The sequence below is a fragment of the Candida metapsilosis genome, assembly GCF_017655625.1.
Source record: "Candida metapsilosis strain BP57 chromosome Unknown scaffold4, whole genome shotgun sequence".
NCBI lineage: Eukaryota > Fungi > Ascomycota > Pichiomycetes > Serinales > Debaryomycetaceae > Lodderomyces > Lodderomyces metapsilosis.
The window spans coordinates 517647-544229 of NW_027138162.1; the positions used below are offsets into that span (position 1 = coordinate 517647).

Sequence of the window (26583 nt, forward strand, 5' to 3'; positions counted from 1 at the left end):
TATTTGAAACTCAATGGTGGTTACCTTTGAAAGAAAAGAAAGTCACACGTAGCTTTCCAACTTTGTATGTGTCATACATTTGCAAACGACTTGGACGTTTCATATGAGCTCAAAGACAGACTTAATAGCATGGGTGAAAACTTGTGACAGATGATAAAAGAAAAAGTGGGTTGTAAAAGAAGAGACAAATTACTTTTGCAACACTATCTATACTCTCCCCTAAAATTAAGGAGGTAAATTGTTTTTACAAATTTGACACCAAAAAGATTCTTAGTAAGAAGCTAATTTGATACGATTATGCTATGCAGGTGTATAGGTATATAGATCTTATAAATACTCTCATTAAATAAACTAAGAACCTCTCATCACGCATTACATTGATTAAGAGTAATGAAGGTAGAGCAAATCTTACTCCTTTAGAGTTAACAAATCCACAAAACCGGATCTACAAATACTAGGATACAATACTTTAACTCTTGTACATTAAAATAGTATAGTGTCACACGGAGTAATTTCTGCAATCGAATGTCACAAGAACGGATTCAACAGGCGGATCTGTAACATAGCGTTAAAAGTTTTCAAAAAGATCAGGAAACTCATTCAAATCTACTTTTGATGCAATCTGCATATTGATCTTAGTCTTGAAAGAATCATTGATCAATACACCAAAAGCTACACTAAAGTATACGAAATCTCCAATTGTAAAAGATCACATTAGTACCCTTGTGTGGTTGCCAATTGTGATTACCTTTGAAGAAATCTGAATACAGTATCTGTAAAACAATCAAAACATGGACGATATCGCAAATACCAATGTTAGCTCTATCACAACTGAGGAAAATGTGGTTTAAAGTAAAAAAAAGATGAATGAATAGAATCAAGAAAAAGGGGATTTTCGCAACACTATTTATAGTACGGCTATTGCTAGCATTAAAATGAGGGGCAAAAGCAAACTTTTACAACCAAAAATTACATTTCATGTTACACGCAATGACGTATAACATCCCACATTACCCCACTTTATATATACTAAAGCACGTTAAATATGACTGTGGTTTGTACAAACGTTTATGTGGTACAATGAGCACATTATTTATTTCCTTTTCCAGCTCATCCGTACTTCACTAGCGATGTTTACCACCAACTGGCAACAAGCCATTGACGGCTGATTTGACAAGAGGTCTTGATAAAGTCACAAGAAATAGAAATGAGTTTACAAAAGAGCAGCTGCGGAGATTTAAACAAGAATCCAGGACTCAGCTTACAGTTGCGAAACAAAACATCTAAAAACAAATTTACTTTATTGTATACACTTTTTTATAACCATTCCCAAGTAATATCAATCCTACCCAAACTCTTATCAGCCAACTGAGTAAAAGCAGAAGGAGAGAAATCCAAATCATTATAAGAGCAAGCCTCACAACGATCAACAACAGTCACATCAACTGATTTGCCTTGACAGTAAGCTCTAATTTGTTTACCACATAATGGATTATGGTTGGGGTTACTGTCAATGTTATGTTCATCGTACATGTCATGAGAAATGGCAATGATGTAGTCGGAATCAGTGCTGACTTTGCCGCATGCTCCCATTCCGGTACTGTAGTAGGTACCTTGACCTGATTGGAGGGATCCTGATGGTTGCGAGGATGATGGTGAAGCACTAGAAGATTGTATGGCAGTAGTGGAAGGTGTGTTGAGGGTCCATTGGTTACTGCTACTGCTGCTTGGTGGGACGTATTGTGAAGTTAATGTGGTTGGTTGAGCAGAGTTTGGATTTGCAGCTGTTGCAATTGAGCTTGCAGCTCCAGCAGCACCATCAGCACCAGCGGCACCTGCAGTCTCAGTGGTGGCCAAAGTAGGAGTATGGGTGTTTCCGTTTTGATCAACAACGACAGTAGTAAAAGCAGTGATGAATACAGTATGGACTCCGGGTGCAGGAGCAGCATTAGTCGCAGTGAAAAGATTGGCGAGTGCAGCCACGGTTGCGAAATGTGTAAATCTCATTTTAAATGAATGTCTGGGGTATCAAAAAAGGAGTGGACGTGTTGAAACACAGCGATTGAAATGAGTGGAGTGTGGAAAGAAAGGTGGTTTAGCTCGAGATCCTCTTATTTCGAAAAGAATTCGACATTTTGATACTTATTTATATTTCTCATTTTCTTAAAGGAGGATAAATGATGTTGCGCCATTTATCGTTTCAGAATATGATGCAAAGCTTAAACTGCAAAAAGAATAATAAGGAGCTTTAAAAAAACAATAAGCGAAAACTAGAAAAGAAAAAAATGGAAAACGTAAAAAAGGTACGCAGAACAAAGACATGAATGAGTTACAATAACACTTCTTGAGCTCCCCTATATTGGAAACTACTCTTTTTATCGATACGTCGGTGTCACTGTTACATTTACTTGAGGTTACGAAAAGGCGGACGTGGTTCCATTTCCTAATGAAACCTCAGTTGCAATAATAATAATTGACACCACGACTACTACCAATAGAACGCCAAGTCTTCAACTCTAAGACAAATTGAAATTTTATTCCACAAACGCTCCGAAACCCCTTATTATTATTTAGTAGTGTGATTGTATGAGTATTTCTGTTTTCAGATTTTATAACCAGCATCAGTTCGCGTCTAGAGATATTTTTCTATTTTGTGTCACTAACGTCTTCAACAAAAACAAACAAACAAACAAAACAAAACATACAATGTTTTGGACCATATCCAAATTGGGTCGAGATTGGCATGAATTGGGGGATTTCAACCAGCCATCTCCACATATGACTAAGACTTGTGTCTACGTCATCTGTTTCGATATATGACGCGGCATTACGTCATGAATTAGTAAAACATTTATGTTCAAATGGATGGCTACGTCATTTATTTGTAATAGTTTGCAAGTGCTTGCTTCAATTGGCTATGTGATATCTAAAAGTTGCGTATTTTCAAGATTATGTGCTCCTTAAACCCCCTTGTTGTTCTATGTGACACAGACTCCAATATTTTGCATCAAACTATTTTTCTCCCACGCGCCAATTTTTCCACATTGGGAAAAAAAGAGCCTCAGGCAACCAAGAAACAGAGATTAAACACATTTCGATTCCAGAACCAGAACACACCCTCCAACCACAACTACACAGTAATGTAATATATGCATTGTTTCTTTTATTATCTTCAATTTTTAATCTATACATCTATCTGCAAAAACCGTTTCTAATTGACTAAACAACCATTTACTCTGAAACGAAGTCAATCCAATTGTCTTTGCTCGTAACCTCATGTTCCGATCATCAGTAATCAAGATACAGTACTTGAATAATTTGGCCATACGCGAGTTCAACACTGGTGCCTCTTTCTTGTTATAATAAGCAGAAGATGATGATGTAGAGTTTGGATGTTGTTTGCTCCTAAAGCCAAAGTTGTGAAGATGGCGACTTTCTTCGTTTGTGTATTGTTCGTAGTGACTTTGTGGATGCTGCTGCTGATGGTGTTGTTGTTGTTGTTGTTGTTGTTGCTGGATTGAATTTGCATAGTATTGGTATGGCTCCTCACTTGTCATTGGGAACGATCTAGTATATGGAGAAAGTTTCATATTGAGCCCCTTCATCAACCTCTTGCCCATTTCATCATGTTCGTTAACGGCATGTAAAATCGTTTCATCGACGTTGGATCTCCAGTTGGAATTATTCTCAAACTCAATAGTCTCATTGATGTCGGAGGCAACAGTACCATCGAATCGCAAGGGGACAACCTCTCGAGTAAGATAAAGTTCTCGGATAATAATGACTGACCTCGTTGCAGCATCGGCAATTGTTGCCTCGGCTGATTTTCTCAATGCTCGCAACTCTTGAAAAACAATCAACGGTATGGTAATTTTCAAAACGCCATTTCTTACACATTTGAAAATACGACCACAATGTTTGAGCCAGATATTAGTATCCAATGTGACAAAAGTGATATTGCTATCAATTTTATCTCCAAAGTTTCCTTCAATATCATCATTGTTTAAATTACCCAAACTTAATGGATCAGTAGGCGTGCCAATAAAAGCATCATTGTAAAACATCTCCCCACCACTGGCTGCATTACCATTTGCTCCTTGACTGAACCCATGGTTGGAAAGACCATGATACCGCTTCTCTAAATCATTTTCATCGTCGTAACGAATATCCTCATCATCGTTGATTATTTCATCTTGGTCATCATCATCATCCTCTTCTTCTTCCCCATCGTCCTCCTCCTCCTCCTCCTCCTCATCATCATCAATTATATCATCTTCCAACTCCAAATTTTCATCCTCATAAAGATGACTATCCAACCCACCAAACCACATTTCATCCTTCTGCAATGGCGTAAGGTTTTGAGCCGACTCATTGGTCAAATTCTCCAGTGATATCGGCTGACAGAAATTGTTCGTAGTAAATCGATCATCATTAATAAACTGTTCAGCGAACGGATCTGTAGTTGGTTTATTATACGCACATTCATCAAACTTGAAATCTGTACTTGTTCTAACCAATCCAAACTCATATTCATCAGCCAATGTTCTTGCCAACAAAAGAATCCTTACAATTCGTTCATCATTATCATTCTCCATTTGATTTCTTGACTTCTGATCAAATGAATCACTAGGCATATTCAATACGGGGAAAGTGCCACTAACTGGTAAATCAAACAAGTTATTATTCTTGATTCCAGCTTCTTCAACATCGACATAATCACCCTTTTCACTAATGAAATCAAACCACAAAGTTCCCCAACATTTCCATACTTCGGGAAGAAATTCATTCTCACAAAACCAAGCAATATATGGCACTTGCAAATATTGAGTGTATAACGAACACAATTTAGGACTGTTTTTAACAATCATCAATAACGAATTCAAGTAATTAATGAATGATTCCCATGGGAACAAGTTTTTGAATAACCATTCAAACATGGGTTGTGATACGGGGTATTTCTTGACTCCTTCACCAACACAAATAAGAAAGTATAACCAAACGATAACATGTCCAGTTGATGCTTGTTTTGGTCCCACGAGATAATGATTCAAGATCCTCATTGATAATTCCAATACCGACTTGTTGATGAACTCCAAACTGTAAAACCAATCATAGTTATGTAAATGAGCAGCAACTATTGATTGTCCATCAACACCGCCACTACTGAGGCCAGAACCAGGTGGTGCGCCACTGCTAGCACCCGCGGTGGTGTTGTTGTTCCCGTTACTACCCGCACTAGATGGCATAATGTCATCTGATTGCGAAACACTTCTCGATTTCCTCTTTCTATCTTTCTTATCCTTTCTCTCCTTCAATGCCTCTGGTAGTTCAAAAAGTTTAGCAAATGGATTCTTTGCATCACCAAATCCAATCAAATGATTAATGTTGGAAATGGCAAAAAGGGACCCTTTATTAAACCAAAAATTCATCTTTTCCAAGGTGTTTGTAGCTGATGGTGCTTGAAGTGGTTGCTGAGGTGGAACTTGGGTAGGTATTTGCAGCGGATGTTGCGGTGGTAATTTCTGGTAGTACTGTTGACCTTGTGGATCATTTATAGTCATTCCTCCTGAGCTGTAAATTTCCCTAGTGAAAAAATTGTATCCATTGGAATCTGAACCAAATGTTAGGCCATATCTGGTAACCAAATCAATGCCATATTGTAATTGTGAATCATGGATATTCTCCACTGACGTTCCTTCACTATGGCGACCATTATATATACTAAGCAACACCTTGTGAATCTTGATGAAATCAATAATTGGGAGCTCCAACAATGAAAGAATATTGCGTTGTGTGCAAATGTTTTCCACGACTAATCTTAGGTAATGTTGTGTGGGTACAAATGGATCACGACAAGTGACTGATTTACTAATATTGACCAATGCATCCAAATTATCTTGTTGTACTGTACACATATGATAATGGATTTTCCCATGACCATAAAGGGTCTTCATTGAAACAGAGTACCAATACTCGGCACTAATTTTCCAGTCAATAAATTTGGATGAATACAATGCAATTGCCATTCTTGATAAATCTCCCAATTTTTCAGCCCACCAACCTTCCATCTCCAAGATAGGGTCAGTCAAGTTTGATATTATATTGAAGCAGTGGGAAATAAAACATGCACATATTTCATGGTCTTGGAAAATGCTCATGATATTTTTCAAAACTTCTAAAAATCCAACAATTCCATAAACCCACATTCTTCTAGGTATCTTGTATAGCTCAACAATGTTTTTACCAGTTTTAAATTGTGTTTGGTTTGATGATGGTTTAAGTGAAGTTACCAAGAAATCATAATAGTTGTCCAATAATGTCATATTGTGATGATAAACTGTCCAGAGGTCATTCAGTAGTTCTGACGTTCTAGTAGGATTAAAGTTTAACGATGAGTTGGAGTTTAATGAGCTAGATAGGTTTTGACTAACAAGTTGGTTGCCATAAACCATACTTGGGTTTGTACTAGCAGTGAGTTGATTAATTTTGACGGTAATTTCAATGCAATTTTTCTGAACAACTTCTTCATAATTGACAATGTTTTTATAAGTTTCCTTCAACTTTGTTGCCAATTGTTGTTCTTCATCTGACATAGCTCTCTGTTGTGATTGCAGCTGTTGTTGGGTTTGCTGTTGATGACGCCTTGGTGATGATTGCGGCTGTTCAGCTTGCTGTTGCTGTTGTTGCTGCGTCTGTTGCTGTCCAAAGTAGTTTGCTTGTTGCCCCTCAGATGATGGATTAGATTGCTGATGCACCAACTTCTGCCTTAGTGATTGTGGACGTGGATTAGTACTTGACTCAGTAACATCTTGAACAACCAGATCTAAAACGGGGTTACTATCAGACAGATCGGAATGATTTTGATGCGGTACTTGAGCTGCAGCTACAGACTTGTGATTTACCTTGGGACTAGATGGAATATCATAAGATGATGGTGTTGGTGTTCTCATGTGATTAAAAGCCGCCTTGCGCATATTAGTGCGAATATTGCTGCTGTTTGAATTGTAACGTAAATGATGTTGTGGAGAAGAAGGTTGTTGGTTGTTGATAGGTATATGTCCTTGTAGGTTATTGCTGTTGTTGTTGTTGTTGTTGTTAAATTGGTGTTGTTCTTGTAAGCCTGGCATAGCTGTTAGTGGAAATTGAGAAGATAGATGCTGTTGACTTCGTCTATTTGATTCATGAGCCATCTGATGATATATGTGAGTTTAGCTAAATAATGCAATATAAGTTTAGTAAGGGAGTGTGATTGGTTATGATGAGAAGTATGAATGGATGTATAGATGGATGGATGGATGGATGTATGATGTATTTGATTGATGTGTTGTCTTCTAATGTTGCGTTGTGTTTCTGGTTTGTTATATTAAATTGTATGATTTGATGTGATTTTTTTTTTTTTTGTTGTTTTGTTGTCGACTTGAAAAAAGAAAAGAAAAAAAGTTTCATTTGTATTAATAATACGAAAGGAGATTAAAACAGAACAAGAGTAACAACTTCTTTTTATCAAACTCGTAAATTTATATTAATCTACAACATATACTAGATACAGTATAGTACAGTCTCCAGCAAAAGTCTTTACAAGTTAAAAGCCTTGTTGAAAAAAACAACAGCTAAAAGGAAAGAGCAAAAGAAAAAACAAAAAAAAAAAGCAATTGGTATATGACTGGGGAAGAATAATTTTCTGTTGGGACGGTGGGGCGGGTTCGTTCAAGACAAATTTTACCTTTGGTCTGGATGAACCGACCGGAACCAGCAACCACCGAGCTAACAGTGGAAGCACATTAATAGCCATATGACAAGGAATTGACCGTCTTGAATCTACGAATGAAGCACAGCAATTGGTTTGTTTAACTGATATATTTGCTCACTAAGGCAACTAAATACTCACTTGTGACGCTCTTTTATCACGTAGGAAGCTCCTGTGCTTCTCCATCCGAAGAAGGCTCTGTAAAGCATACTGTAAAAAATGTAGGATCAAGCAAGATTCGAAAGGGGAAAAGGAAGTTCGAAACAATCACTAGATAAGTCAATAAATACCAAAAGCTTGACGTAACTCATACCATATACAGCGTAGTTTCTATGAACTTTCAAGGAAAGATATGAGAGCACTCTTCTTCACTTTCAAAGGAGGGAAGTTTTAGTGAAATCTTATCATTGTCACAAAAGTGTAATCTACGTCACTGAGATCGCCGCCATACAAAACTTGAAAGAAGTCTGATTTTGCGTCATTGCTAAATTTTGTATATTTTTATTTCTTTCTTTTTCTCATTCTTGCCGCTTCTTCAAAATCAAAGAAACCCAGTACATACGTCATTGATCATTGTCGTCAGTCATATATCTCAACCAGGAAACCAAATAGAAAAACAAAAAAAAGTACAACAGCAGAAAAAGGTAACCTATAATCTACCAGTACCCTTTTTACCAACACAGAGCTTCCAAAGACCGAAGCCCATAAGTTATAAACAAAAGAAAGAATTTTTTCAGTTTTAAACCAATATGGCCAGACTATCAGGACTACAAAAAGAAGTACTACATCTCTACCGCCAATGTCATCGTTGCGTTTACACCAAACCCCCACAAACTCAATCACATTGGAGAAACTATGTACGAGAAGAGTTTCATAAGTATCACCATTTACCAAAAAAACAATTTAGTACTATTGAACATTTACTTCGTGTTGGTCATCGAAGGTTTGAAATGTTTCTGAATCCTCAGATCAAGGATATACATTAGAGAAACTCAATTGTGTGGAGTTTTTTTTTTAAAAAAAACTTGTAAATAGAGTTTCGTTATAAAACAGTCCAGTTTGTCTAATATATATACACTTGTTGTCATTCTATCTAAACAACTTGGGATACTCAGTCAACAACAATTCCGTCATTGCATTCCTATTCGCCATATCAGTCATTTCTCGCTCCCCAGTCTCATCTCTTGCCAAAGTAGGCGCAAATACAACACTCAAGTTTTTCACACCCATTCGATTGACATCCTGCAACGAGGCAACTTTGTTCAAATGTTGACACAAGATGTGCAACACTGATTGATTAGCCACTGGTAGTTTCTGAACTAAAGTATGTAATGAATCCAATCGTGCTTCTCTTTGAGATTGTGATGCAGCAATGTGTATAAACTCATCATAGTTTGATATAGGAATCACTGGGTCAGGTAATTTACGCAAGTATCTCTTCAATGCCGATGTGACAGCATGTATATCGCCATCCAACAATTCATTCAATTTCACCAACTGCTTATCATCAGGATCTTGTCCCAAGTTACTAAATGCATTCTCAATGGCAACAATAGCTGAGTTCCCACCAGATATACGATAAATTCCTTCAACTTCCAACCCACGTTTCTCAACTTCAATCACACATCGAGAAACAATTAATGGAATTGGCGTTTTCTCATACTCGGCACGACGTTGCAACGTAGCATTGAATAAAGACACAGTTGACGTTGATTTAGAATTTGTCAATTGTAAACCACTGGAATTGGACCCATTGTAATCACTGTTTATAAATGAATCAAGGATATTGGCTGATGTTGATCTACTGAACTTGCTGTTGGTGCCTTGTGCATTACCATTGCTATTGCCATTTCCATGTATACCTTGGGTAGAAACACTATGAGGCATCGAATTTGCGGAGTTGTTACTGCCATTAGCAGCATTATTGTCATTTTTAGTATTGACAACGTGTGGGCCTCCTCCGGCTTTGGCTCTTCGCCAAAACTTCAACCTTGTTGCTTTATGCGTTTGTTCGTCTTCAGGTGCGGCTGGCTGTTGAGCCGTAGGCTGTTGTTGTTGATGTTGTTGTGGATGCTGCTGCTGCTGTTGTTGCTGATTCTGATGTTTTTGATGATAATCGTTATGTCCACTTTTACTCTCTTTTGAGAGTGAACTATAACTAGTCAAATTATCATCACCCATTGAGTCACTACTACCAATATTCATATTAGACAACGGAGCTTGTTGTTGTTGTTGTTTCATCCGATGTTGCTTTTGTAACAGTTGAAGTCGTTCGTTCTCCTCCGCCAACTCTTTATTCAGTTGAGTAAGGAACAACTTCCTCTCTTCCAAATCTCTAACTTCATTAACCAAATTATCATATTTAATACTCTCTTCAGTATAATTCAGTTGTATTGATTTCAATTGTTCACAAAGCTTCAATTTATCTTGTTTCAACCTCTTGATTTCGAACTCTAAGTTCAATTTATCAGCTGATGCTTTTTGCACCTCTGTTTTGATCGACTTCATTTCAAATGGATCTCCATCAAAAAACATGGTTGAATCAGATGTCAGTCTTGCATGTGTCTGTTGGGATTGAGCACTATATGGTGCTTTCACTTTATCAAATCCACTGTTGTTAACACTTTCAGCTCTATTGGGCGATGTAAAATATTGTGAATGGATTGAACTAATACCACCAAGAGTACTACTGGCAATAGATCCATCAGATGTGTGTCTGATATGTGTCGATTGTCCTCCTTTATTGACTTCTTCACGAGGTGACGATTTGAAAAGTCCAAATTTCGATTGACCTCCTCCTCCAGAAGTTGACCGTTTATGTTTGAAATTACGAATGAGTGACGTGGTACGTGACACCTTTTGTGGTTGCAGCGGCAGTTCCTGCGGTATTTGGCCGCCTTCGGCATTTTCTCCTTGACCATCGTCTTCCAAATTAGTGACTGCTGGAGTTGGGTTATTAATGATTCGTGGGGACTGATTTATTGAAAATGGAATTGGAATATGTTCATTCCGTGACTTTAGATCCTCTTTTGATTTTTGTGGAGTCACCAGTGCTGAATGGATCTGTCCTTGTCCTCTTTGTTGCTCTTGTTTCTGACGTAGTTGCCTCATATACTCTCTCTGGTCTGCTTCTTGATCCAAGGCCAACTTGCTTGAATCATCTTCGGAATATGTAACACCTTCCAATCCTAATCCATAGGCAACAGACTCATCAAATTTCAATGCTGGCAAACGCTCCTTATTCCTAGTAGGAGTATTTGGAACTGGCATTTTGGGAGGTGGTGAAGATAATGAAACACCAATGGGTATTGAACCATTGGCAGAACCAGATCCTGCTCTTGGTCTCTGTTGTTGCGGAGTGGTGTATGCCAGATGCTGATTCGTAATATCAGTGTCAACTGGTACTGCATCTGTCTGAATTTCATCATTCATTTCCACTACTCTTGCTTGTCGATTTGCTTTAGCATATGGTGAGGGGCACTGCGATCTCGAATATTGTTCTTGTTCTATAGACAAGCTTTGCACCTTTAATCTATTATCATTGCTAGAGCTTCGACTGATTAGAGTACCTGGTGAATCAATTAATGGTGAGCCCATACTAGCACTGTGAAATTCATGATCATGAAATTGTCCTGGTGATAAAATTAACAAGTTTTTGTTCTTACCATCAGCACCTGTAACTTCCTGAGGTACAGTTTGTGGACTAAGGTGTTTTGTTGGATCTCCATTCTTACCTGAGGAAGGTTTCAAGTCGGCAGGTGCATCAAGTTGGTTGTTGTCTGAATATTTACGATGCTTTGATCTGGCAGGGTAATCCGATGCAGCATCTTGGAAATCTAGGTGAATAGATTTATCAAGATGCAGTTGTTGAGAAACTTTTGCATCTGTTGCATTAACAGGCGAGGTATGACTAGATCGAGAGTCAAGTTGGCTCTTGACATTTGAACCTTTTGATCTCAACGACGTGCCTTTAGCTTGCTTAACTATGTCAGGCTCATTTGTATCCGAATCTGAACTATTTTGAACTTCTTCAATTGAGAAATCATTTTCTGGTAAAAGCACTGGTGGGACAGGACTAGGGTGGATATTAGATCTCTTTCTATTGCGTGACAAATCTTGAGCATGAGGCTTTTCAGGAGTGCCTAAATGACCCCATGATGCTTTTGACAGTAGTTGTTCTTGAGAATTTTGATTAGTTAAGGAGTGTGAGCTGGTGGTAGTGTAATTCTCCATTGGTGCCTTGGGTAATGATTTATTTTTATTTGAACTCACTGACAACTGAGATCCATTCTCTCCTTGTTTGTAAAGACTAGACCGACTTTTGTTGATTTCTCCATTGCTAGCCATATAAGACTGGATCAAACTGTTTCTCGAACTAGCAGTTGAAACTCTTCTATAATCTTCAAGAGTTCTGTTGTCACTTGATCCCCCTGGTAACAGAGATTGGCTATTTTTCTCTTGCAAAGTTGCCAACTGTCTCTTTTTGGCATCATATCTCTTCTTCTTGGCCATTAGCTTTTCATGACAATCCATACAAAATAACCCCTTTGATGTACGTGCATATTTTAAATCTTCAATTTTCCGTTTACATGAACGACATTTAAAACAATTTGAACAATAAGCTTGATCTCCAGTTAATATAGCCAAATCATCGATTTTTCTTCCACATTGTTTACAATTATATGAACAGTTTGAACAAATGAGGTTCCCATTTCCAAGAACAAGGAAATTTGAATTACATCCTAGTGACGTATCACATTTGGAACATTTGAAACAATCAATGTGCCACCTATCTTCTCCCAACTCATAAGCATGTCCTTCAACAATAAGTTTATTACATTTTTTGCAAACTTCACGTTGATTAAATTCGGGGCTGGGATAATTGTCCAATGAAACGGGTATTTCAGTTCTCGGAGTAGCATAGTTGCTATGATTTGAGTTTGGGGTGGTATGATTACTTTGATGTTGTACACCTAGCGACTGACTTGGTTCTATCTCCGTCATTGCATTAATATAGGGGGGGGGAATCAAAGGAGTGAGGAAACGAGTGTAAAAGATTAAATAATAATAAGGAAATAAATTATGTGTATATGTGTGAAGTGTATGAGTGTTTCTGTCTATGTTTGGAGTGATGAAAGGTAGTTAATGTACTAGTTTCTAGTTGGATGGTATATAATTTGGCTGTATTGATCTATATACCTATTAGTGTGTTGTGTAAAAAAAAGAGACGATATATATTGATTTGTATAGAATGAAAAGAAAAAAGTATTGATTTTCTTTAATGAAAGTATTGAGACGTGTGCCTGAGCTCAAAAATAATACAATTTATAATTTATTTTATTTATTTTATTTTTTATTTTTTTATTTTATTTTTATTTTTTATTTCATCTGTTGGGTCCCTCCTTTTAATGTATACGTATTGTACTAAGCTTTATGAAAAAAAAAAAAAACTTTAAAACTTTAGGGAAAAAGAAAATAGCATACATGTGAAAAGAAAGAGTTAAGTAGTTGATATATTTACATCTCAGAACTATGTAGTCTACTGCACACAAGTCAACTCCCTCCTCTGACAATCCAAATCTCTATATTTTTTGTAATGTGTCGTTACTATTAATAGAGAAAAATAAATAAATAAATAAATAAATAAATAAATATAAGCCAATCTACATTCACACTCTAAACATAAAAATAGATTCCAACAGAAAACACTCATCAAACAACATTCAACTGATCCAATAGTACGTGGCTTCTACTCTCTTCCACCGTAAAAGCTCATCCTAAACTATATGCATCATAGAAGAGGCTGTACTAAATTAATGTTTGGATAAATGGGGGCACACGAGTGGGGAAGAAACACTCGTATGCAGGGATTCAAGGTGCGACTCTCCTGCACAGAAGAGGAACACAGAACTCCACCGAAAACGCTATATATTCCTTTAATAGTGTTGAACTGAATATGTATAGTTCGATATTACTGATACTACCAGCAGTGAAAACTCCGCTCACGTCCCACTGGTCAATAACACACCAAGTACGCTTCCTGAGGCACAACTGAGATTGTGCACGTGTTAACCCCGGGTTTTAGAGTTGCATTTAATGTAACATCTAAACTCCTTTTTATTGGATTTCCTAATTGGGCCATATTAATTTATAGTGCCAAGTACAAAATCAGAACACGCAGAAAAAGAACAATACGGATCACTAGTCGTCAATCAGGGGGGAAACATAATTCACATGCCTAGGTCTCATGGCTTTTGCTACAACAGGGAGCCATATATTCTCTTCCAGTGTTTGATTTTGAGTCGATTTCTCACTTTTTTTGCATCTTGATCCCAAAGACATAAAACAAAAACAATAAGAGAGAACAATTCCATAGTGAAACCATCACATTGATAACACAAAATCAAATACAGAAATGTTGCACAAAAATAGATCTTGATCTGGATCATTTCCAGATCATCCATCATCAAATCACATCTTAGAAATTGTAGAAACTGTAGCCGTATATCTATCTACATGGGGGCAAATAATATAGTACAAGAGAGTACGTGTACCTATATATACAGTATGAACTTTTTAGTACAGCAAATCAAAGCATTCCACTAACCTGCTCATAATTCCTCTGCAGTCAAATCATTCTTAATCCTAAATGGCCTCCCTCTCCAATCTATTTCATGGCCGAACATTGCAGAAAACCAAATAGGTAATGCCAACACTTCTCTCAAGGCCCAAACTTGCAACCACTCAAAAAATTCCCTAGCTGAGCTAACTACATGCACATCATCCATCCATCGTGGCAAATATGTCACATTGGCTGACTTGGTTGACTTTACATGGTTAATGAGCACATTATATTGGATAAAGTCAGACAAGCACCACAATGACATGTGCAAAATAAACCATTTGATGGAAAACCATTGGTTGAAAAACAATGTTGATATAGCAAATGTACCATATATGCCACATACTATGGACTCAGTTGTAGGCTCAATACAAGTAGCTAACGAGACCATATACTTCCTCACTCGTAACCATCGCGTACGACGTTGCATATAATCATGGACTGTATTATCATGTCTAGTCAAAGGTTGCACAACTACATCACCAGTTAATCCAGTACGACCGTTACAGTTTTCCCATAATGCAATAGCAATCATATTATCTTCACCAATATAACGAGCGAAAAACTTGATGGCGTGGCCTGAACCTAAAGATGTATAATATTGAGCATCAGCTTTCACATTGGGGTCACCGAAAAACGCTGAATTCTTGTAGGGGATCAATTTAACTGCTTGATCCAAGTCGGATTTCCGATACATGTTAGATTTACCATTGACACAAGGAGCAACTGATAAGTTATTTAAAGCAACGTAAAATTTAGAATGTGATGAATGGAGAAACATTTCATCCAATTTCGCTCCAAGTAACTTTCTTGAATTTTCATCTTGATCAGTGTAACCAGACTCTTGATATGCATTGGGTTGTTGGGCTGGTGATGGTTTCCTATTAATCAAGCTTGAATTGTGTACTGCAGGAAAATCAGAATTTTCATCTTCTGATGTATTTGGAGTCACACTTCCTTCTAAATCCACCACACAAGCATCTCCAACAGTCGTCTTATCTGAATCAATACACATTGCCAATGGTACATGATGCACCAATTTCACAGGACGTTTGAATCCCAATTTACGTCCATTATTCAAATTCATATTCATTGTTAGTACTGAATTTCGTAAAATATTTGAACTTGCCCATACATTACTATCCATTACCCACAAGATATCATACTTCGCCTTAAGAAACCCCTTTGCCAAGTTGTTGACTTTAGGATTGGGACCATAATGTTCACTACTGCTTTTTGTCTCAGGGTTGAAATCTTGACTAATGAGTATTTCAGCATCGATAGTAGGGTACTTGTTGATCAATCGCTTGATTATAGGAATACTAGGATCATTGGGATCATCAATACAGAATAAAAGTTGAATCTTATCCAGGGGGTAGTTTTGTACAAATGATGATTCAAGACATGATCCAAGTTCAGGATCAATTCCTTTTATTGGTCGTATTATGGTGACTCCTTCATAGGTTAATAGTCCCTCATTATTGACAATTTCCTTTGCAGCTTCTTTCTTGTACCCGCGACTTCGTTTTGGTTTCGTTGTTGAAGATAGTAGAGTCCGATGTCTAAACTTTAGTAGTATTTCAATGAAGCCACTATTTGCAACGGTACAAATGACAATGTACCAAACAAACCAGAATACAGCGGCTGCATATCTGAATCTGGATATCTCACTCATGAAAGAATACTTGTTAGGTGATAAGCGATTGTGTTGAGTTGGGATGTGTGTGAATGAATGAATGAATTATAGTGTGATGAACTTTGTATAGCCTAGACTCGGTACACGTCTTGTGTGAAAAGTTAGAAAAAAAAGATTTTATTTTTTTTTTTTTTCTTCAGATCTCAACTTCTATTCCCCGTCGGTTCTAAAAATTCGGCCGATGTAACAGCGAAAGAACTAAAAGACAGTGATACGTCATAGTTGAAACATTGTGCAAACAGACAAAGTTTTTCCAGGACACACCTTGGTTTGAAGACTGAGAATTAAAACTCAAAAAAGTACTCTTTTAATGCTATCTTCTTTGTGTGATTTTCACCAAATGTCCGAGGGTTCTTCTTTAGATGAAGACACTGCTGAGTTTTATTTTATCGTAATTTGATATTGTGTGTAGCAGACCTTTAGCTCCTAACCTAAAATTACATTCAGATGATGATTTTTATGCGCTTAGGAGTCTGTTTGATCATAATTGAGTTACATGTGAATATGACAATCACACTTTATAGAAATTCGTAACCGAGGCATGAGAGTGCGGTGATTAGTATGACCGTAATTCCAGCTTAACTGCAATTCTATAGTTCCTAATTCACTTAGCCTCTATTAGTTTTCAGAAAAGTTAACGTGATATTGTTGCAAAAAATCTGTCTAGAAACACAGTAACAACTTTTGTACGAATTGAAGAGTGAATTGTCTCAGGATTACCAAAGAGACATGCTCTGTCCAAAGGTAATGCAAATCATCTACTCTTCTACCCCTTTATTGATCTTTGAGATATTTCACGGAAAAACTGTTATGTACGGTGATATCTTTTGTGTGTTTTTGGTACTCTTATCCTCGGTAAAAAAAAAAAATAAAACAAAGAAATAGACGTAGGTCGTGCAAAATGTTACAGAAACTGTATACCACTCTCACATCCATACATCAGTACTAATGAACCGAGTCAAAACAAAAATATGTGTGCCCCACAAAGCGAGAAAAACCACACGTCCCCAACAGTTACACAAAGGAAAACAACATCCTCTCTCTCTCGGTTTCCACCGCTTGAATTATAATACGCATTGAACCCCAAAAACCAATTAAAATCTGGGAATATATATATATATATACCAAATCTCCCCATCTTTTTTTTCTTGATAAAAACTTTTTCATTCTTCTTTTTTATACAATTAAATAGGACGCCCCTTCACCATTACATTTCTAGAATACATAACTAACCTTTCATATACAAGTTAGTTAAGAGTAGACAGAAGTGGCCCATTTTCTTTTTTTTTTCCAGTACTATGTTCAAAAGTCTATCAAAACAACAATTATTATCAATAAACAAAGTCACGACATCAAAGAACTTATTCAAGATGCCTATTTTAGCCACCAAGAAACCCTTTTCAACCAGCTCAGCCAAGGGTGAAACTTATAAATTGCAATCACAATTGCCTAAATTGCCAGTTCCTGAATTACAAGAAACCGCCGCTAAATACATCAAGACCATTGAACCATTTTTGAATCAACAACAATTGCAAGATTCCAAAGCTAAAGTTGAAGATTTTATTAGACCAGGTGGTGTTGGTGAACAATTACAACAAAGATTAAACTCATTTGCTAAGGATAAAGATAACTGGTTGGCTGAATTTTGGGATGATTATGCTTACTTGTCTTATAGAGACCCAGTTGTGCCATTTGTCTCATATTTCTTTTCTCACAAGGATGTCAAGAATGTTATTGGACAAGATCAATTGTTGAAGGCTACTTTAATTGCTTACTACACTATTGAATTTGCTGAACAAGTTCAAAATGAAACTTTACAACCAGAAGTTATCAAGGGAAACCCATTCTGTATGAATGCATTCAAGTACATGTTTAACAATTCAAGAGTTCCAGCTGAAGGATCAGATGTTACTCAACATTATGATGCTAACGCCAATAGATTCTTTGTCGTTGTTTACAAAAACAACTTTTACAAAGTTCCAACTCACTCTGAACAAGGACAAAGATTGACCAAGGGAGAAATCTATAGCTACTTGCAACAAATCAAGAATGATCCAACTCCAAAAGGATTACCAGTTGGTGCTTTAACCTCATTGAACAGAGATGAATGGTTGAGTGCTTATAACAACCTTTTGAAATCACCAATTAATGAAGCTTCATTGACTGATATTTTTGCTTCTGCATTTGTTGTTTGTTTAGACTCCAACAATCCAATCACTATTGAAGAAAAATCTAAAAACTGCTGGCACGGAGATGGACAAAACAGATGGTTTGATAAACCATTGGAATTCTTTGTCAGTGCCAATGGTAACTCTGGATTCCTTGGTGAACATTCAAGAATGGATGCTACACCAACTGTGCAATTGAACAATACCATTTTGAAACAAATTGCTGAAACCAAGCCTGAAGAATTGATTTCTGAAATTGCCACTGTTGCTCCTAAAGTTGGTAAAGCTGACCTCATCCCATTTGACTTGAACCCAACCTCAAGACAAAATATTGTTTCTGCCGTTGCTAAATTCGATGCTACTATTGCTGCTCATGATGAAGAGATTTTCCAACATTATGGCTACGGTAAGAACTTGATTAAGAAGTTCAAGACTTCTCCTGATGCTTATGTACAAATGTTGATGCAATTGGCATACTACAAATTGACTGGTAAAGTCAGACCAACATATGAATCCGCCGCTACTAGAAAGTTCTTAAAGGGAAGAACTGAAACTGGTAGAACTGTATCCAATGAATCTAAGAAATTTGTTGAAACTTGGACCAATCCAAATGCTTCAATTGAAGAAAAAGTTGCCACTTTCCAAGCCGCTACTAAGCAACATGTTGCCTACTTGTCTTCAGCTGCTGATGGTAAAGGTGTCGATCGTCACTTGTTTGGTTTGAAACAAATGTTGAAACCAGGTGAACAAGTTCCTGAAATCTTCAATGATCCAATCTTCGCTTATTCTCAAACATGGTACATTTCTTCATCTCAAGTTCCATCTGAATATTTCCAATCTTGGGGTTGGTCACAAGTTATTGATGATGGATTTGGTTTAGCTTATTTGATCAATAATGATTGGATCCATGTTCATATTTCCTGCAAGTATGGAAATGGATTGAGTTCTGCCCAATTGAAATGGTTCCTTGTTGATAGTGCTAATGAAATGCAAGATGTTTTGGTCAAGGGATTGTTGGGAGACAAGGCCAAGTTGTAAGTGGAGTGGAAGATATGTATAAAATTATATAGATTTCTAGAGAAGACGGATTAGGATTTTATGAAGAATATAAGAGACTGATGTATAGAGCTGGATGAAAGTAGGGGCCCACTGGTTGTAGTTACCGCGCTGTTGTTGTTTTCACTCTTTAAGTATTGGTGGACAAAGATGTTAATATCGGAGAGGGAGAGAGGGTGGGAGACACATTGCATGAAGTGAAGGGGAAACGTGATGTGCGATGGTTAGGAGAAAACAATGGGAAACAATTTTGATTCCATTGTTTTCTTGTCAAAATAGAACAAAATGGCATAAATAAAAAAACAATAAAAATAAAAAGAAAATGGAATTCCCCCAGCACATTCCCGGTGAGGATTGGCGAGACCTTTTTCGAAATGGAGTGAGCGGAGTTAGCAAGTTCTATCACAAAAGAGATATTTGGTCCAACAATTTTTTGTGTGATGGTCTACGGATTGGTATTTTATGATCGGACCATTCTACATTCCTTCCCTTGCCTAAGTCAAAGTGTTGTGGTTAGATTCTCAATTAAAGCCACTACACACTTTTTTTTTTTTGACTTTTGAATCTCTAATGTGTATTGGTCTGGAATGTACGTGAGACTACAATTGCTTTGTGTAATGATGAGTATTATGCTTGATTTTGTGTATTTGTTTACAATTATGATGAATATGGGAAAATTACATCTTAAACCTTCAAGTAACGTATAACAACAATACGTATACGCCCTATTTGAAACTCAGTTTTTTTTTAAAAAAAAATTTGACAGAAAGGTACGAGAGAGGGGGGCCGGTCTTTTTTTGTACCTGAAGGCTAAAAGAGAGTACTCCATTTTCTTCAGGAAACTCTTTCTGTTGGGGTAACATTCTTTTGGGCGGTTACAAGTCACATCGATCCTCGGCTTGCAATATTTGGTCTTTACACAATGACAAGAAAAACCAGCATTTTTCAAAAACAATGGTAAAGTATATATACAAGAATGGTTTATTTAAGAATGTATATGCACCGTAAATCTGTAATCAAGAATTTATCATGTGCAATTATAAAGAAAAAAAGAGAAAAATAGTGTCAGAATTACAGGTAACTATACGCGCCACACTCTCTTATTTACAAATGTGGGCAACAGCCTGCTTTCATTTTAAGGATGTTTGAGTAGTGGTACCTGGACTACTCTTTAGAGGCACGTTTCATAGAACTTTGCAGGGTTAATTTCGTATTGGCGGCTAGTTATAAGGAATCCGATCCGGTAAGTAACCAGTAATTAATCGAGTGAGCAAATACAGATCTGCACATAACCTCCCACGTTGTTTGTTGTTGTCTTGACAACAATCTGCGTTTTGTTTTCAATTACTGGTATCCAACATGATTTGAGGAAGTTCTTTTGTTTTAACTGTTTTGTTATCTGCCTTTTAGTACTCGCCTCTCAAACTTTTATCAGCTGTTTTTTTTTTTATTTTCTCTCTGATCAGTTTTATCATGTTACATTGTTGTTACACGTAGAGATGCTATTTATAACAGTGCTATTGAAATGAAATTCTGGTTATGTATATGAGAAAGTAGAAGAAGTTACACATAACTCAAGCGAAAATTGGGTTTTTGTATTTTTGTATTTTATTTTATTTTTCTTTTGTTTACCTTTTTTATTACGCTTTGTGTAATAAGACTTCATATTTTTTTTTTTGGATCTTAGTTTAAATAGAACCCTCTATAAGGCATTCTGTTTGATCTATAAAAGAAAAAATAGAAAACAACATTAAAGCCAAAAACTAGAATTGGCATTCAAAACAACTGACTATCCTTAGTGACATAATTGAACTAGCTGCAACAGGTGCGTGCATATATATTGGTATATATACCTGCAGATGTCCTTTGAAATAAGCCCACCAAAAAGATTTAATTTTTAAGTTTTCAAAAGGTTCTGACGCCATTTTTTTTTATCAAATTTCATTACCACCAACTAGGCTCTTTACAGATACCAGTCTCCAAATCAATATTACAAAATCAATTGAACCACTAGGTATACCTAGAACAAGCAAGGAATTCACTCATACTAGAATATCCATCGGAAGAGAGCGAAGAGATAGGTAACATACGGATATTTTCGAGCCAATAAACTGACAAAAGAATCCATTGCACAGCCTGAGGAGTCCACCATTAAGCCTTTATTGATCTGTCGTCGGCCCTTTACTGTTTACAATTATCATTCACCCGCCTACACTTTGTGTCACTACTTGTCCTAGGCATAACCTTGCATATAATTCATCAGCAGCTTTTTCATATAAATATTATACTTCACGGATCGTTGAAACCTTTCAATTTTGTGGGTGTTAAGCCAGACCGAAACCAGTTTGTTCTTTGGTGCTCGAATAGGGTCCACTGAAGAAAGAGAGTACCAATTTGTCATATTCTTCACTCAACCTGCTCCCATAGTAAGATATTTCACCAGCTGACTCGTCTTTTCCTACCACACGACAGATTTAGTCTTGCTATCTGAGCCTACAAGAGTTTCTCATTAATATACTATAAAGCACATACCACAACAAAATTTGTTTTTATGTTGCTAGAAACAATATTATGCAGCCGAATAAACCACCCCATAAACGACGCAAGCCATCCACACTGAACCAAAGTGAATATCATAACATAATTAGACAGAATGTACAGTCACGATATCCCCCATTTGATAATTCAAGTCAACAACAGCAGCCACTGTTTCAACAACCACCGCTACTGGAGGTGCAGAGACAAGCACAACATCAACTCCAGACAACACAAGCAGCACCCCCATTGGGATGGTCATCATTCACTAACTTGGAGCCGACATCTTTAACCTCACAACAAGCCAATCTTTCAACTTTAGGAAATAGATTTGAAGACCAAGAGGTCTTTAATTATGCACATGCCCCACAAGCTCTTCACAGCAACATTATACGTCGCCAGGGTCAACAACCCTCCCATCGAGGTCAATATGGATATAATCAAGAATATCACGGACAGCCTATGGCACAGTCACATAGACGAGTCTCTTCAATGGGGTATGATAGGCTGATAGAACACCCCTTAGCATCGCCTCCAGCTCCACCGTTATCAGCAACTTCCTCAAGCTTCAACTTTCAACATGGTGTACCATATCAAGGTTTAACAGGACAACAATTGCATCATTACTTACAACGAGAGCAACCACCACAGCCGCGATCCCAGCAATATGAATACGTGCGTTTAGCATCCAACCATCCACATCAAAACTACTACCAGGAATCCAATATTCAGCATCAATTTCAACAAGGATCCCCACGTGATCCACAAACTACTACCAATCCAGCTGTTGGTGGAACATTTGAATTCAACCCAGCATTAGCCCAATCTCCACCAGGTCATACGCAGCCCACTTTTGATACCAATTTCTCAAATCCGCAGCAACATCAACAACAACAGCAGCAAGCATTTTATATAAACCCAGCCACTGGTGGCAACAAGATATTTTCTCAACCACAATCGGTCTTTTCAACAGGCTCACTTCAACCGTCGATTCAAGCTTCCTCCATTGCATCAGGCCCACCTTCTATACCTGCATCGGTGGTAACTACAGCACCTACTCCTGCGCCTGTTGCAGTACCCCAGCCTTCTGCACCAAGGCACCAAAAGAATACTTTGTCCATTTCTTCACATTTGACGTCAATATCTTTAAGTGGTGATAAGTCAGAAGAGAATGTACCGATTAGTGAACACCCAGGCAAAATTCACCGTGATAGTAATTCACTACTAGATGATCTTTTACATGATTTGTTTTCTGTTGATGGGAATAATATTGGTACTTACCTACATTCTTTGATTTGCAAGTTGAATTCGCCATTTCCCTTGGACGATTTTTATAATCTCCTTTACAATAATGATCGTCAGATGCTGGTCAATACAGCAAACTTCCATTACAACCAGAAAATCGACAAGACTCCAATATCTTTGCATACCCATGATTTAGCTGCATCTATAATGAATCAAGTGTTGGATGTGTTTAGAAACCCAGCTCTTTTACTTGAGTTTTTTCCAAATCAGCAAAGCGACGGTCCCGATCGATTATCCGCGATAAACTATCATGAACTACTTCGTACTTTCCTTGCCATTAAGATCCTTAATGACATGATGATTGAAATACATCCAAATTCGTCTCAAGACCAAATGGGTACTTCAATACCTCGGTTATCAGTCTTTAAAACTTATTTCATCATTTGTCAAAAACTTATCACACGATATCCAAGTTCATCAAATACAGCAAATGAGCAGCAAAAGTTGGTTCTTGGGCAGTCAAAATTGGGCAAATTGATCAAGATGGTATTTCCCAAATTGCCTATCAAGAGATTGGGAAGCAGAGGCGAGTCGAGGTATCATTATCTTGGAGTAGTATGGAATGAACATATCATAGATGACAATATCAAGCAATTGTGTGAACTGCATGATTTATCCAAATTGAATGAAATGTTTATTGAAGGTGGTGGTGGTAATGCTGACTACAGTGAGTTGTTATTCCCAGGAGGGGTTCCAGTTGACACTCATCCACAAATTGGACCCATCCCCACCGGTTTAACAGAAGGTAGACGAGGAAGAAAACGTGGCCGTGGAGGCAGTAAAAGTAAACATAGGATCCCTTCTACACAAAGCTTGGAAATGGCAGTAATCGCTCCCCGTACATCTTTTATCAAAATGGGATTAATGTACCCAGCAGAGCCCAATTTTACTGTGGTTAATGAAAGCGGCCAAGAGTGTTGGTTTGCCAACTTGTTGACTGAAACTTACTCAAAGTCGGTTGTTGATCCGAATCAGATTAAGAGCATGTTGCTAGTGAATTCAAACTTGGGCTCTGAAGCAAGCTTGTTGAACAATTTGCTGCAATTGGTCTTTAGTCCGATAATTTCTCAACTGAACAATACCACCACCACCACCAACCTTGACTTGCAATTGTACACAATAATCATACTTGAAATAATGCCAGTTTTGCTCCTAATCAAGCCGTCAGCAGACATAAATTTGGTGACCAATTTGCGTCTGAATCTTTTGTACTTGATTATTCATTTACCCCAGGAATTGTCAAAGTGTAATGAAGGTGACAATCTACAGGATGTTTTCTCAGTGGAAAACGTTTTTAAGTTCTTAAACTTGGTCAAGAGGTTAATCAATTTGAATGATTTGTTGATTACGATTGTTAAATTGTTGAATAAACAGGAGCTAAATTCAATGATGGCTAACGATATTCTGCTTTTTCTTGATAGACCAGGTGCAAGTGCACCTCAACAAGGTGCAAATATGTACTTGACCAGTTTAATAAGTGGTGGCGGTAGCTCCACTGGTTCTTCAACGGCGCATGGTGCTGATTTCAATTTCAGGAATGATATTTTATCCAATGATTTAGTTCACACAATGGCAAGCTTTCGGTACAGCCCAAGTACTGCCTCAATTTCAAAGTCCTCCGTTCTGGTGAGTTCCATCAATGAAGAAGCTTCTATACTTGATCAATTTTTCGGAACTGATTTATTAAAGTTCTTGACCAACGAGTTTGATGCTGAAAATGTGCAGTTGGCGTCTTCCTCAAAGGAGTATAAAGAGGTCAACACAGCGCAGTTAGGGGAGCTTGAACAAACGATGTCCTCTGGCACTGCCCAAACGGACACAAATGTGCCATCACAACCACCACCACGTGCATCATGCACTGTTTTGACCATCAATGAATTGGCAAAACTAAAATCATTACTAGCGCTCATTGATACAAAGTTGCTATCACCACATTTCAAATCCAAATACCCCATTCAAGTGTACAACAATCTCATCACTTTCATCTTGAATGATATATTAAAGCATATTTTTTTAAAGCAGCAACAACAACAGCAACGAGAAGAGGAGTCAATCGAGGAGACAAGTAGCTCTGCACAAGTTGCACATAGACTGGGACTAAATTTGAACCCGAATCCCAACTCCAGAGAGAGTAGTTTTGGTAGTTGGTGGGTTTTTAACTCAATTGTTCAGGAATATTTGAGTTTATTAGGAGAGATTGTTGGATTACGAGATTTAATATAGAGGCAGGAGGGGTTATACTCTGGAGTTCATATTACATATATATAGATTTTTACACATTATTAATACAACTAATACATTTTTGCATACAAAGGTTTCAACTATGCAAGTAATTGTGTATGGCCAAGGGAATTGGTAGCACACTTCTTTTGTGCCAAATTTTCAAAAGCGCATCGAATTTTGAAAGCAGAGCAACACATTCAAGGAGTCACCACTTCCGCACCCCTTTGGTCCCTCCCTCCCCCCATGCACACGTACCAGCAGAATTCCATAAAGTTAATTGCAGGAAACTCACATATTCAACTATGTGAAAAAGTAGCTGCAAAGCTAGGCATTGGTATTGCCCGCGTGGGCGCTTTCCAATACACAAATACTGAAACTGCAGTTGCCATTGGTGAATCAGTTCGTGATGAAGATGTGTACATTTTACAAACGGGATGTGGCGAAACTGAAATCAATGATTTTGTAATGGAGTTGCTCTTTATGATTAACGCATGTCGTGTTGCTAGTGCCAGACGAATTACTGCTGTAATCCCCAGTTTCCCATATGCTAGACAGGACAAGAAGGATAAATCAAGAGCACCAATCACGGCGAAATTGATTGCTAATTTATTGCAAACTGCTGGATGTAACCATGTCATTACTATGGACTTACATGCTAGTCAAATACAAGGATTTTTCAGTATACCAGTTGACAATTTGTATGCTGAACCTAGTGTTTTGCGTTATATCAGGGAACTGTACAACAAAGATGATATTATCATGGTGAGTCCTGATGCAGGTGGAGCCAAAAGAGTCGCCAGTTTAGCTGACAAGTTGGATATTCAATTTGCATTGATCCATAAAGAACGTCAAAAGGCTAATGAAATCTCGCGAATGGTTCTTGTTGGTGATGTTACTGACAAGATTTGTATTATTGTTGATGATATAGCTGATACTTGTGGTACTTTATGTAAAGCAGCTGACGTGTTGTTGCAAAACAATGCTCGAAAAGTGGTTTGTATGGTTACTCATGCTATATTATCGCAAAATGCAATTGAGAAGTTAAACAATTCCAAAATTGATAGACTAGTTTGTACAAATTCATTACCTATTCAAGATAAATTGGACAAATGCCCCAAGTTGGAAACTTTGGATATCAGTGCAACTTTAGCTGAGGCTATAAGAAGACTACATAATGGAGAAAGTGTTAGTTATTTGTTCAACCACGTGCCAGAGTAGTTTGATAGTGACT

General features: G+C 37.4%; 7 protein-coding genes across 7 annotated transcripts; 3 read left to right on the top strand and 4 right to left on the bottom strand. All coding sequences in view use genetic code 12, as the record gives it.

Annotated features, from left to right (window-relative positions):
- Positions 1-1317: 1317 nt before the first annotated feature.
- I9W82_003616 (RlpA-like double-psi beta-barrel domain-containing protein) lies at positions 1318-2007 on the bottom strand (the record flags this gene model as incomplete). Its single annotated transcript, XM_067692601.1, has 1 exon — positions 1318-2007. One exon carries the CDS (start codon positions 2005-2007, stop codon positions 1318-1320), a length of 690 nt encoding a protein of 229 aa, XP_067548014.1.
- A 1172-nt stretch (positions 2008-3179) lies between these two features.
- Positions 3180-7190, bottom strand: I9W82_003617 (uncharacterized protein; the record flags this gene model as incomplete). Its single annotated transcript, XM_067692602.1, has 1 exon — positions 3180-7190. One exon carries the CDS (start codon positions 7188-7190, stop codon positions 3180-3182), a length of 4011 nt encoding a protein of 1336 aa, XP_067548015.1.
- A 1646-nt stretch (positions 7191-8836) lies between these two features.
- Positions 8837-12751, bottom strand: RGA2 (Rga2p; the record flags this gene model as incomplete). Its single annotated transcript, XM_067692603.1, has 1 exon — positions 8837-12751. One exon carries the CDS (start codon positions 12749-12751, stop codon positions 8837-8839), a length of 3915 nt encoding a protein of 1304 aa, XP_067548016.1.
- A 1607-nt stretch (positions 12752-14358) lies between these two features.
- Positions 14359-16044, bottom strand: HSX11 (Hsx11p; the record flags this gene model as incomplete). Its single annotated transcript, XM_067692604.1, has 1 exon — positions 14359-16044. One exon carries the CDS (start codon positions 16042-16044, stop codon positions 14359-14361), a length of 1686 nt encoding a protein of 561 aa, XP_067548017.1.
- Positions 16045-17363: 1319 nt separating this feature from the next.
- CAT2 (carnitine O-acetyltransferase) lies at positions 17364-19271 on the top strand (the record flags this gene model as incomplete). Its single annotated transcript, XM_067692606.1, has 1 exon — positions 17364-19271. The coding sequence occupies one exon, from the start codon at positions 17364-17366 to the stop codon at positions 19269-19271; it is 1908 nt and encodes a 635-aa protein (XP_067548018.1).
- A 2589-nt stretch (positions 19272-21860) lies between these two features.
- RFX2 (Rfx2p) lies at positions 21861-25352 on the top strand (the record flags this gene model as incomplete). The annotated part of the gene is made up of 1 exon (XM_067692607.1): positions 21861-25352. One exon carries the CDS (start codon positions 21861-21863, stop codon positions 25350-25352), a length of 3492 nt encoding a protein of 1163 aa, XP_067548019.1.
- Positions 25353-25595: 243 nt separating this feature from the next.
- I9W82_003622 (ribose phosphate diphosphokinase subunit) lies at positions 25596-26570 on the top strand (the record flags this gene model as incomplete). The annotated part of the gene is made up of 1 exon (XM_067692608.1): positions 25596-26570. The coding sequence occupies one exon, from the start codon at positions 25596-25598 to the stop codon at positions 26568-26570; it is 975 nt and encodes a 324-aa protein (XP_067548020.1).
- Between the last annotated feature and the right edge of the window lie 13 nt (positions 26571-26583).